This window comes from Ipomoea nil, unplaced genomic scaffold, assembly GCF_001879475.1.
Source record: "Ipomoea nil cultivar Tokyo-kokei standard unplaced genomic scaffold, Asagao_1.1 scaffold3321, whole genome shotgun sequence".
Taxonomy (NCBI): Eukaryota; Viridiplantae; Streptophyta; class Magnoliopsida; order Solanales; family Convolvulaceae; genus Ipomoea; species Ipomoea nil.
This window is the reverse complement of record NW_017619749.1, coordinates 5,379,329-5,393,746: the sequence shown is the minus strand read 5'-3', so window position 1 is coordinate 5,393,746 and position 14,418 is coordinate 5,379,329. Positions and strand designations below refer to the sequence as shown.

Genomic DNA, 14,418 nt, shown 5'->3' with positions numbered 1-14,418 from the left:
TTATTTTCTTATATGATTCTAATTGCTTTTGCATGTATTGTATATTATATTCATTTGTGATTTAAGATATGTTTCAAAATTCAAGATTCATCCATTGTTCTTCAAGATATGAAAAGAAAATATTTTACTGACATTTTTTTTCTTATTTACTGATCTGATTCCGAATACTACGTACATCGATGCTTGCCTACCATTCTCATTGTTCCTCCTATATATACAACCCCCCACGGTGCAACCAGTTTACATGAAATACAATATATTGTTTATTCAATTCGGACACTAAAAAGGGATTTTATTACTTTTGATGATTTAATTGGATTATTATAATATATTGATCTATTCTCCAGCATGATCGACTTGGAATATTATTATTATTATTATTATTATTATTATTATTATATTATAGGGGACTCAGATACACACCTCATACTTCAATTTCCTAGCAGTAGCATTTACAAGTGTCTGCCAACTCACTCAGAGAAAGCCAACGTTGATTGATGAACGTAACCAAAATCTATCAGTCAGCACACGATACAGGACACAAGAATGTGAAAAATAAAAACAAATGAAAAGAAGACAGTACAGTAATAGGGTGAGTAATCAACGTACTGATTCTTAACCCTCGATCAGCTCCTACAAATCAAAGAATAATAGAAGAAGGCTACACCAAAGTATTTGGAGGGAGGGGGTTTTGAAGTTTATGAAAAGTGGGTGAATCGTGATCCATATCAAGGGTTCAAACAGAACTCCCCGGCCTCATCATATATTTTCTCAAGCTGCTCAACCTTGTTAAATCTGAAACCTCTGATCCTCACTTCTTCACCCACTGAACTATCCTTATAATCAACAGTTTCAATCACCCATCCTTTGTTATCAATTGAACCTCCCGCTTTAACCTGTCAACAATGATACATACATATATGGATATGTGTTGCTATATGTATAGAATTCCCAATCTCAATATCATAATCACAATTTTCCACCGGCCCAATCCAACATACCTTTGCATTGTCAACTGCATCAACAACTAGAGCTCCATCTAACGATAGGTCCTCAAGGATGATATTTCTACCTTTTAGAGCCATAGTAGATCTTTGTGAAATAGAGTTACTTCCACTCACTTTGCTTTTAACATCTGAGAAAGTAATTGCCCATTTAGGCTTCCATACAACACGTGGCCACACTTCCACCTCTTGTCCATTGAACACCTGATGAATTGGATCATCTACCTTCACACCAACCTGTAACAAACCAAACACTGTAAGTCACACACATAATAAAATCTTTGAGACAACACTGTAATCATAAGAAAAACGATTGGTGGAAAGCAAACACTGTAACTGACATCCATAATAAAATCTTTCCACAAGTGTAGTGTATCTTTGAGACAACTGTAATCATAAGAAAAGTTAAAGGATTGGTGGAAATTTGGGTAGTAGTTCACATTTCAGCCTGTCTAAACTTCCCATCATTGGAAGTGGAAACCACTGAATATAAGATGTGGAAATTTATAACTGGTCAAAGCAGTTAACAAACACTCAAATTACCATCACACTCAACATAACAAATAGTTAATTTGTCCCATAGAACCACTCAATTATTTCTTCAACCCATTTTGACTCACCTGCATGATGACACGCCCTTTAATTTTGACACCAATACTAAGAGGAAAATTGCAGTTTTAGAAATATCAAATCCACAAGTATATCTGGCTTGAGAGAAAAATGACCTTTCTCAGAATGAGGCTATGTGCTTTATATATGGCCATTTCTCCAGAAGTAGCACTATGGTATGGGTTCCCCTCTGGTACCTACGGTTAGAAAGGAAACAATTATTCCATGAAAAAAATTGTTGAAGTGCACATTTGGAAATTGATTGAAAAAGAAAAAGGTACTAATCAGAGAAAATATCATCACACGAAATCACTGGAGAATTTAGTACTGATTGGCAAGCCTAAAATATTAACAGAGCTAAGAATTATAACCATGAGCTAATAGTTGCCAAGTAAAATAGATAAACACAACTCATAAAGTCAGATGTACGTGGAAATCTATTTTATATATCCCAAAGGGTTGAAAATGAATTTCACAAACCTTCAAATGGCATAGTTTATATATATATATATATATATATATATATATATATATATATATATATATATATAGGCTTGAATTCGAGAGCGAACGACTTCTTACATGAGAATTGCAAACTTGTACATGAATGCACACACTCCAATATACCAGACGCACATTGCACACAATCTACCATGGAGTAGTTTGTGTGCATTCATGTGGTTATCACGTTCTTACCTAAGAGTTAGTTTTCATTTGATCATTAATCTCTCTCTCTCTCTCTCTCTCTCTCTCTCTCTCTCTATATATATATATATATATATATATATAAAGGAAAAAATGAAAAATGAAGGGGTCGTTTAATAAATATTACAAATTTTGACCCCGCTCCTTTTTTACTTAATTTCCTATCAATTAGATCATGCAAGTCGGTGGTTTGGATTTGTCCACATGTTCTTATCTGGGACTTCGTTCTCATATGAATATGTACTAGAGTCTGTCTATATATATATATATATATATATATATATATATATATATATTGCATTATCACATTTCAATTGTTATGGATAATGATGACTGGAAAAACAAACAGAAAAATGGTACTTCGTAACTTTTAAAATCACAGATATTGAAAGTAGCATACTTTACAGAGAAAGAGTTATGATCATTAACCATACCTTGGAAGCATCTTCAGGGTTGTTTTTTACAGGTGCATAAGCAAGCCACACGTCCATCACCTAATTGATCAAACAGAAAACATTAAGATTCATATTCAAATACTCTCGTACAAATATAGTGATACATCCAAATCCAAGGTGAAGTTGATGCCATAACAAAATCCCTTCCCATCTAAAAATCGCCCCAGTCGCATTTCAAGATTCGAAGACCAGATTCCCATAAGAAATTATGAATTTGCCCAATCTCATTCTATAATAGAATGAAAATTTTGGAAGCACTATTAGAGTATATACAATCAATTTTGAATTATGAAAATTGAAACAAGAGACATAATTCTGATTCTGAACACAGTACAGTGTATGTTTATTCATATAAAATCAAACAGAAACTTCCACTTACAGTAAATCCAACATTAGCAGAAGGAGGCAATGTTTTAGGATAATCTTGCATCATACATTCAAGTCGAGTTGAGGACTTAAATGCAGTTTTAGTAGCATCTTTGTACCTAAGGAGAAAAAGAGCAGAGCTAGTCAGAATACTGGGGAGGTGTTGGAAAATCAGTAGCAAAAATCAATCAACCATACATTCCATGGAAAGAGAAGTACCAACAAACAGAGCAACACAATCAAATATACTTGTAGTAAAAGTTGACACTAATGCTATTTCATACATTGACTTATCAGCATAGTCTGGAAAATGAGAGACTCTATACCCTCAACATAATGCCAGCTAATAGTTACAGACCAGAAAAGCCCCATGTCATAGAATTGATGCATGACTTAATTAAGAACATAGGGGAAAGGATATAGGAATTACTTTGGATTAACGAACTCTTTTATAGCTCCTCCGGTTTTTTGGAGCTCCTCAATGTATGGACCAATCTCGATTATCAACTGATTAGTACAAAAACATATTAGTCAACAGCAGCAAGCCACAAAAGCAATAACATGATCCCATATGCAATCTAGCTACAGTTAGTACTATGCACATTGAACTGCAGACATTCACCATCAAGACGTTCAAAGTGCCTTAGTCAAACACTAGTAAATGACAAAGGCATAGATAAACCTAAAGTATTGAGTCTCGTACTCTCATGCAATTTAATTTTCTATGGAATCCCAAAAACATATCAGTACACTGAAGTGAACAGAAAGAAAAGAAAAATCTCAAGCAAAGTTACATGGTAGAGAAAGCATTTCTACCAGTTATATCTTGACTATATAAGAACAACCTAAAGAATACTAACAAGTACAAACCTGATTTATATTCCCAGGGAAAGGTGAGTATCCGGTTTCACAATTGACATCACCATCAGAATGTCCACTGGCTCTAAGCAACGGGTCAAGCTGGTTATATTCCACATTAATCACCATCGTTCTCCCTAAAATGAAATATGAAACAAGTATGATAATACTAGGTGTAATGTTAAGAACCTGTCACCCCAAGTGATCTGGAAGAATGAGGCAAGGAGGAGAGCAGTAGGGGTAGACTAGAGAGACATAATATTGGATGACAATTTTAAAATAAGAGAAGCTTGACACACACTTAAGTAATCGATCATCCAAATGTCCTAGTACAGTTACACTTGACTTGAAAATTTTTAGAACACACATACCATATAATAGAATCCCGGAAGCACTGAACTTGACAAATTGTATACATTATTTAGTTTAGGATTTAAGCACTCCTAGACAAAAATGAATTAACTTAAAAAATGATGCATATGTGAAGAACACCCAATGTATGGAACTAATGCTATTAGGAAACTGAAAATGTTGCCTTATATTGTCGATTAAGCAGATGTCTCCATACTAATCCATGAAGCAGGGTGCCTCATCCCAGCGAGCATTTATAAGTTTTCTTCACTACTTATGTTAGCTATAAGCAGAGTTGCAAATAACATTAACCAAAGCTTGCACAGCACAAGAGCCTCAAGCAATAGGCCTGATTTTTTCTTTATTTGATTTTTGCAATGATAAAAATGTTATAAATACATGATTGTTTGAACACATCTATGTTACTATGTATGTTTGCACAGATATATTTACCATCCTTGTGAGTAAGCTTGGTAATTCCCCCTATAGCTTCTTTTGCTTTGCGAGGAACAGCTAGAGAATTGACATTGTACTGTTTTGTGGCACTGACACCAAGTGATGCTGGAATAGCCTGGAAATGGTACACTTGTCAGGTTGTAATTTCAAGCATAAACAAAACAATTCAAACCAGAACCTTCAACCAACCTTGAAAAGAAGGCCATTGGTGTCTTGAAAAAACAGGACCCATCTCAAACCAGCAGCATGCCTAATGGCAATTGGCAAAAACAGTTTGCCCAAAGAAAATTTTAGAACTACATATACTACTTCCATATAAATACCAGAATGATATGAAAGGAAGTTTAAAAGATTAACTTCCATTTTGAAGTTAGTATATAAGAGAGTAAGACTTGTGAAGATAGAGTCCAAGTTATGTTCAATCATAGAGATGTATTCCAGTAAAAAACAGCAGACTTTTTCCTGGAAACATCAACCACTTATAGGAAATTTCTATATGTGTTCTATTTAGATTGTTGCATGTGATAAGTGATGGAGGAAAATACAAAGAATCCACTTAAAGGTGAATATTTAATAAGAGGAAAAGATAATTTGTATACATACCATACTTTAAGTAACCCACTTGAATAAAGAAGTGAATGAACATCACCATGCCCATGAGGTTTTGTCTGAGACATAGCAAAGGAGAAGGTAAAAGAAGAAAATGAAAATAATTAAGAAGTGTGTATTGATCAATCAACATAATACAAAATAAGTACAAAGGATGAATGGAATCACCTGGATACGGTACTTATTGTGTGGGTCCACAGCAAGGTGTGCATCATTGTCCTCTAAGCAAGCAACTTTTTCCTAGAATAAATTGGAGTAAAATGCAGTTAGTTCACTACAATACCATTATGTAAACTCCTATTATATTGACTATCAGTAACTTACTTGCTTTAGGAGTTTGACTTGGGTTGGTTTCATGCCAAAATATGCATTTGACTCTAACAGTTCTGCAGTTCGTGAATGCGTGTCATCTGAAGTCATTATAATGAAAGGGATATCGACTGGGCTTTCACCTAATATTATTATAAAATAAAGACATTAGCAACCAATAAAAGCAGTGTGTTTAATCCAAACCTCTACCTTCATTAAAGGGAGAGATTCACATGTTTAGAGAAGAATAGCTTCCCTTTGTCATCCTTATCGAAGCAAGTAAACAACTAAACAATTGCAATATAGGTGAGGAAAATTAAAATTACAATCATCCCCATTAGAAATTGAAATAAAAAGATGAGCAGGTAATATTTACGGTTTTCTGGCCATTTAAAAAAATAATAATAATAACAAGAGAGAGACTCAGTAACCTGTATAATATACTTCATTGAGTTAACGTTAATGTTGAAGATACATTATTTCTAATAATTTGTTTAGCATGAACATGGGAAGCACTTAGTCTTCAAAACCAAATACATTTTGTACACTCCATATATAAGAATCATTCTCACAAAACAAATGAAATTGTGGCCTTGAAATCTGAAGTTCTTCGAATAGTTTATTCCTTGCCAGACAGCTTTATAATTTAGATAATATAAGAAACTTTGTTTTTCAGTCTTCAACGAAGTAACACAGTATTTATTGCCATACATATAAGTTCATGAATGCTGCTGTTCTCATGTTTCAACAGTATTCAAACAAAGCATTGTACAAAAGCATTACAAACTGCCACTTAAAAAGTTCATCTTTGATTTACGCTATCACTCCATTATTTATACAGGTTCAGATGTAGGGGGCTCTTGTATGTACCCAAGGCTTTACATAATTAAGGGTCTGTTTGGAAACTTTGAAAATGTTTTCCAGAAAATGACTCATTTTTGGGAAAACATTTTAATTTTCTGGTATTTGGTTGAATGTCAAATAAATATCTTTTTCTATTTGGCTAAAAGTTAAGAAATTGTAATTTTTTGTTTGGTTCATTTTTATGAAAATGAACATATTATTTGTTATTTGTTAAAATAATAATTATAATAATAATAATATGTGACGGTGGTGGTATGATTTTATTTTTTTTTTAAAGAAAACCCAAACATTTAAACCACAAAAACAATAATCCAGAAACAAACTTACAAAAGAAGAGAAATGGAAAATAAAGAATTTGGAAAATGTCTTCAGAAAACTAGGAAGACATTTTTCGCCAAATTGAATTTTTTTTTGCATTGACCAGAATGAATATTTTCCTTTTGACTTCATTTTCCTTGAGTGCCCAAACATTGGAAAATCTGGAAAATGACTACCGGAAGTCATTTCCCGGGTTTCCAAACGGACCCTAAATTTAATTTAATAGCCACATAGCACTAAAGATTTAATCTGCTAGCAGAAAATTAATTCACATAATACAGACAAATATAAGTCTAATCTACAAAAAAAAAAAAAAAAAAAAAGGCAAAGTAAATTTAAACCTTGTGATAGTTTACAGCTAGCCTCTTGTAGAGCTAAAACAGATTCGATATAGTGCTGTAAGAAACAAGTCCCAGTGGTAGTTTCATGAGGGAGAGCCACCTGAAAGTGGTATGTATTGTTATAAAATTGATAGGAATACGCAATCATATGAGACAAAATTCCTTTGTTGCAACTGCTACTTTGATATGCACTGGAGATTTAAAACAAAGAGAATATAATGATGCACACTGAACATAAAACAACAGGGCATCTGAAAATGGAAGTGGACAGTTTTACCTTTATTCCATTGTATCCAAGACGTTCTCCAAGTCCCCCGGCAACAAGAACAAAGGCAGCTTTCCGTGCTTCTCTAATACCAGCCTCCTCAAATTTAACAAAGCTCTCATCACCATAGGTCAGATTTTCCCCAGATGGAACCTGAAAAATGTTTTACACATTCATTTAGATTGAGACATAATTATACAGCTCATGCATGATGGACTAGATCAACACATAAAAACCAATTTTTACTGGCCCTTGGCCATTGGTCACCAAAAAGAAAGGTATAAAAATTCAATTTACAAAGTTTCACGAAAACCCGTACATTTGGCAAAAGCAGAAGGATGATAACAAATTTGATAATAATAAAAATTTAACCCGCATTAATCTATTACAAAATGAAGGTTTCATAAGCTACTTGAAGTTCATATTCACTTTGACCAAACTAATACATTAATTTCCTTAACATTCTGAAAATTTCAGCAGTATTTTAGCATTAGGATTGCAATGACATTTTCATCACGTGCACTCAACAAGGAAACTATTTTTGAAAGTGTGGCATCATGCTGATATTTTCTAATGACATTTTCATCACTTCCAGAGAGTTCCTGATCTCTTGTTCCAATCTCATGTCTTGAATGTCACTCCTCCTTATTACACAGCTACAATACCAGAATACATTGTACAGTACACTTTATCAACCCAAGTACAAAATTACATGCTTAGATCAGCAGAACATGCAGAAATCTTCTGTTTTGCTACCACGAAGAACTCTTTAAAATGGTATTCAATACAACTAAAGCACTATAGAACATAGTTTCACTACAGAATTACCTAATTGAAGTAACTAAATTAAAAGGGTAGTGAATGAAATACTGCCTCCTGAAACTAGTCACCAAGGATATAACAAAATGTACCCTTTCATTCATTTCAACAAAAAATTAAAGTGAACTCCTGACCTAGACTGGAATACTGCAATAGTTTCAATCTGATGTTTCTTTGTTAGTTCTAATCATGTTTTGTTAACACCACTTTATGAACAAACTAGATAAATCTAATTAAGCAATACATTCCTCTGATTATAATTCCCAATTTCATATGTTAATTCTGAAGAAAGAATCTACAAAATCAGTTATAAGATGTGGATAGTCTAAAGGCTTACAGAAGGTGTAAAACCATCATACGGATTTTTCCCAGCTTTGGAATCAGCCAATAGTTCCCTGGCAGTTTTAATATATGATGCCAGTCCCCCAGGGTAACTTGAATTAAGTTTGGCAACCTGAAACAAAAACAGCTTTAGATGCTTAAAATTGAAATGTTGAGGATACCATATTAAAGGTTCAAGAAATGACAATAATTTCCAAATAAATATTTGATCGGTTCCAATTCATAAAATCAAATTCTTCCTTACAGCATATACAGGTGTAAAATCAGTCATCTGCGAAATAAATTTCAAAGACAATGAAAACTAAGTTGAAATTGCTACAACAAACGCACCTGATCAAAAAAGGCGCGCTTCTCGTTGTCATCAACCCCGGGCTGGGGCCATTGCTGAAAGAGATGACTCTGCCCCGCCTCCAACAAGATCTTCGCAAGTTCTACCTAAACACACAAGATTCAATACGAACTTGCCGCGCGCACCGATCTCAGATCGATCACCGAAAACAAAAGAAACAAGAGAGCACTACCTGTTGAGGAGAGAGAAGAGATAGGTTACTCCGAAGATTTGGAGCAGACGAAGCCCACTCGTCTCCGTTAATGCTGAGTTTCGAGATCCCGTCGGCAGCCGTAGATGCCATGGCTGAAGACGTCGCGGATTAACTGACGCGAAAAAGAATGTCGTGTTCGTGATTGTGAAATGGAGTTAAGGAGGGAGGAGGGTGATGGAATGTTACTGATTATTATGATTATGATGCGATGAGCTGAATGATTTGGTGACCGGAAGATGTGGTGAGGGAATTGAAGGCAGTTACGGGGCGGGCCCACCCGTCTATGACGGTCAATTTATGATTGTGGATTCATTACTAGTAACTGTACGTTCTTTTCAGACATAACTTTTCTTTTTTTAAACATTATTGAGTTTATTACAAAGTAATATTTATTTTTATATTTTTTTAATTATATATCGTATAAATTGTTTTTTTTTTCTTCCAGCCATAACTATACGTCTATAATAACTTTTTATTATTTTTAGTGACTACGTTAATAATTAATAACTACTATAATAATATTTTTACTAACATATAGATATCTTTTTCTTAAACATACTAACATATAAATATCCTTACGGGTTTATGTCAATTCTTGTTTTTATACTTAAGACTAATTTTTCACACACATTACGTAATTAATTTAATGTTTTTAATATTTTTATTCATAAGTAATTTAAAGTATATCAGATTATATATGAGAAGTTCGTTATGATTGGCGTTAGAATTAATATTTATTTTTATTTTTTAAAATAATTATCTAAATACTTATTGCAATTAATATATTAATAGGTAGTAAATATTACTTTTGTTTGAAATCACTCTAAGTTTTGATAATTCATTTTTTGATAGGTTTGTCATTGTTTTCGTCTTCATATTGCTTGTCCCTTTTTTTTTATAGTGTTTCATGTGTAATTGGATTACTAGTGCTAATTTGCAACAAAAATAAATAAATTAGTCTAATTAGTTCTGTTACATTAAATAATAGATACACAGAATCCTTAAGTTGATTCTCTATACCACCTCCCCACTTGAAATCCATCTTAACATGGCTTATAACAATTGGATATCGTGAAGTGAGACCCAACTAACTCATTATCAAAGACAAAATTATCAAATGAAAATGAGTAATTACCGAAATGATCTCTAGACTATAGCAGAATTACCAATTTGGTTCTCGAACTTTTTTTTTTTTTGTGCAATTAAGTCATCAACTTTAAAAATGTTAACCACTTTTGTCCTTTAAAATACTCAAAATGGTCTCGCGACTATGCCATAATTTACAATTTAGTCATTGACTATCAATTATATCAATTAAGTCATACTATTCAATTCTTATTCGATAATTCACAAATCAATCATTCGTTGAGGACCTTATTGAGTTAAAAATAATGAGTTAATACCCAAAATCGTCATCGACTATAGTGATTTTTCTTAATTTCGTCCTAAACGACATTGGTAACATAATATCGTCCCAGACTTTTGTGTTTCGCTCAATTTAGTCCTCCATTTGTTATTCCGTTAAATTGGTGTTAAATTAAGGGACAATTCAGTAATGTCAATATTGATCTCTCTTTACTTTCACCTTGTGAAGTGCGAAATTCTCCTTTCTTGTACGAATTACACCCAGAATTACTCCCGGACCTACAAATCAAATTTTATATTCGCAGTTTTAAGAGTAATTCTAAGAGTATTTCGTAAAAAAAAAAAAAAAAAAAAAAAAAAAAAAAAAAAAAAAGAATTTCGCAGTTCACATGTCTATGAGTAAAGAGATGCCAATACTAAAATTACTGAATTGTCTATTTATTTAACACCAGATGGACAGAATAACAAATGAGGGACTAAATTGAGCAAAAACACAAAAGTCTGGAACTAAATTGAGTGAAACACAAAAGTCTGAGACGATATTAGGTCACCAAAGTCGTTTAGGATGAAATTGAGAAAAACCACTATAGTTGAAGACAATTTTGAGTATTAACTCTAAAAATAATAGTTGAGGACTTTATTGGTTTGAGTAATAATTGAATAGTTAAATACCTTATTGAGTAATAATTGAGTAGAGTTAATTACCGATTTGATCCATTAACTATGAGATTTCACTAATTTGGTCCTCCACTAAAAAAATTACTCAATTTAATTCCAGTTATGCTTATGTTACACAAAATGGTCTTCATTCTAATTTTCTGGTCAAACTAAAAGGGTAAATTTGAAATTTGAAAAAATCATCTTCTGCCCTTTGGGAATTCCTTTGCCAGGTGTGTCCGAGACCCCATCTCTGAACTGATAACCAGAATGGTAATCACTGGTTATCATTCCACCGGTTTCAACACCGTTGAAACTAATATGCCGCGCAAGAAGAGAATTCGCCGCCCCAGTCTCGTCGCCCGAACTCTGCTTGAAGCTGAATCAGGGGATTTGAAGCTGCTCCGGATCACCGACAAAAACAACTGCTGCACCGGAAATCACCGCTCCACCACATCCGTCGAACCGGAAGCTGCCGTCGATGCTAGGAAACTGTTGCAGGCTGGAACTATTGCACCGGAAGCTGATAAAATCGTTGCTGCCGACCAAGAGGAATTTGAAGCCGCTGCTGGAAATTAAATCCAATGACTGACGACAAGAATTTGATGCTTGTGGTCCACGAATTTGCCGTCGGAAGCCGAGAGTTGCTGACTGGACTATCAATTACTGCTGCGCACGGAGAATTCACGCCGCCGACGAACAAAACCGTTGCTGCTGGAATTCCTCGAAGGATTGCCATCTTTCCCGTTGGTATTGGACAACAACAATTTCACCGGGTCTCTTCCCGGATCGTTAGCCAACTCGGAGATCCAAAAGATGTGGCTGAATAACCAGAAGCAAGGCCTCACTGGGACTATCGACGTGCTTTCCTCCCAAGTATGGCTTCACGCCAATGCCTTCTCGGGTCCGATACCTGACCTTTCCAAATGCACAAATCTTTTTTTATTTGAAGCTCAGGTATAACCAGTTCACTGGGGTGTTTCGGATTCTTTGATGACTCTTCCCAAATTACATAACATTAGCCTCCAGAACAATAAGTTGCAGGGCTCTAAGCCTCAGTTCAGAGATGGGGTTTCGGCCACACTTGACAAAGGAATTTGCAAAGGGTTAGAGATAATTTTTTTCAAATTTCAAATTTACCCCTTTAGTTTGACCAAAAAATTAGACTAAGGACCATTTTGTGTAAAACAAACATAGTCGATAACTAAATTGAGAAATTTTGGTAGTCGATGACTAAATTGAGAAATTTTGATAGTCGAAGACTAAATTGAGAAATTTTTGTAGTCGAGGATCAAATTGGTGAAATCATCATAATTGAGAGACCAAATCGATAATTAACTCTAATTGAATAGTTGAGAGCTCCTTTTTTTTTTTTTTTTGAAACCCAATAGTTGAGAACTTAATTTGCTAAACTTGATAGTCGATGACTTATTTGTAAATTATGATATAGTTGATAAATCACTTGAGTATTTACTCTCAAAATAACATTTCATCAAATAATTGGATGAATATTTTTTTAGTTATGCTGTAAACTTAACTTTATTGATTCTTATAAGTATTGTAGATAGATATATGAAATATTTAGTAATTTGTTATCTTTTATTTTAAATATGATTTTATTTATTGTTTGATGAAAATGGAATTAGTCATTCGAAGGAGTTCAATACTATCGATAACTTTTGATCTAATGATACTCAACTCGTTGTTTAAAAAAAATTCTTGCAATGAACACTTGTGTTTGAGGTTAAAGTACATATAAGGTCATTGTACTATACTATTTTGTTCAATTTAGTCTTTCTACCTTAATTTTGTTCAATTTATTTCCTGTACTTTAAAAAGTGAAACAATTAAGGACAATAACTTATGTGGCGCTGACATATCTCTGCCACGTCATCATACTTACATGCCAACTCATATATTATTTTATAAATATTTAAAATTAATTATTTTTACCACCAATATATTACATTAATATGTCCAAAATAAATATATAAATATTTGCTCACATTAGCTATTATCCTTAACTGTTTCAATTTTTAAGAGAAAATTTCAATTTTGGTACACCGACTATTGGAGTTGTGTTAATTGCAACACTTGACTTTCAAAAATATTAATTTAGTACATTGACTATGTAATTCTTATTAATTTTAGTCTGGCCAAATTACCGAATACCGACCAAATGTGACCGGAAAATTTTAAATCAACAAGTAATCTTAAATGGAAGGGGCAAAGTCGTCATTTCATGTGATTTTCTTCTTCTTCAATTTCTTGCCGCCGTTGGCCAGAATTGCAGCACCATAGATTTGCTGGGGTGCAATTCCGGCCAGCAGCTGCAAGGAATTGAAGAAGAAGAAAGTCACATAAATGACGAATTTGCCCTTCCATTTAAGACTACTTGTTCATTAAATTGCAATCCCTTGAAATTAGTAACACAATTAGTGTCCGTTTGGAAACCGGAAATCATTTTCAGTATTTTTGGGTACTTAATAAAAATGAAGTCTAAATAAAATATTCAGCTGGTCACGAAAAATAAGTTTATGTCTTCACAGTTTTTTTAGTCGCGAAATATTTTTTGATCTCTTGCTTCATTGTTTTTTTTTTTTTTTTTAAATAAATTTCTTGATTATTATTATTACTATCACCACAATCACTACTGACACCATGCCACAACCACTACAACATCAACACTAAAAAGACTAGTATCACCACACCCCTAACACCATCAACTACCACCACCACTGCCATAATCATCACCACAACCAGTACCACACTACTACCCCCAACACCAACACAACAACGACCACCACCACCACTGCACAAATACCAATAACACTACTACCACCACAAACACAAATAACTACCACCATCACCATCACGACCACAATCACCGCATTATTATTATTATTATTATTATTATTATTATTATTATTATTATTATCACAAATAACATGTTAATTTTCATAAAAATAAATCAAACAGAAAAAATTAATTTTTAAATTTTAAACTAAAAAAGATAATTTTTAAATATTCAACAAAAAACCAAAAAGTTAAAATATTTTGTATAAAATAAATTATTCTTTAAAAATTATTTTTGTCAAAAAACATTTTACAGACTTCCAAATGAATCCTAGCTCATGAGTTGAATTTGCATCTTCAATATTTTTTGTGCTTTGATGATTATTT

At 33.3% G+C, this 14,418-nt stretch overlaps 1 protein-coding gene across 1 annotated transcript; it reads right to left on the bottom strand.

Moving 5' to 3' along the window:
* Window positions 1–474: 474 nt before the first annotated feature.
* Window positions 475–9,428, bottom strand: LOC109170461 (UDP-sugar pyrophosphorylase). Its single transcript, XM_019319578.1, has 17 exons — window positions 9,193–9,428; window positions 9,002–9,106; window positions 8,667–8,783; window positions 7,523–7,663; window positions 7,246–7,345; window positions 5,738–5,865; window positions 5,582–5,653; window positions 5,408–5,472; window positions 4,994–5,054; window positions 4,802–4,919; window positions 4,010–4,134; window positions 3,570–3,646; window positions 3,153–3,258; window positions 2,753–2,812; window positions 1,730–1,810; window positions 1,002–1,241; window positions 475–896 (listed from the first exon to the last, which is right to left on the bottom strand). The coding sequence occupies exons 1-17, from the start codon at window positions 9,301–9,303 to the stop codon at window positions 729–731; spliced, it is 1,875 nt and encodes a 624-aa protein (XP_019175123.1). The 5' UTR covers window positions 9,304–9,428; the 3' UTR covers window positions 475–728.
* Window positions 9,429–14,418: the final 4,990 nt, after the last annotated feature.

Bases quoted from the DNA above. Each gene is read 5' to 3' on its own strand.
- LOC109170461 (XM_019319578.1), bottom strand. From the start codon at position 9,303: ATGGCATCTACGGCTGCCGACGGGATCTCGAAACTCAGCATTAACGGA. The intron at 9,107-9,192 runs GTAGTGCTCTCT...TTGTGTGTTTAG, and splicing joins CTCTTCTCTCTCCTCAACAG to GTAGAACTTGCGAAGATCTT. The intron at 5,473-5,581 runs GTGATTCCATTC...GCTATGTCTCAG, and splicing joins ACAATAAGTACCGTATCCAG to ACAAAACCTCATGGGCATGG.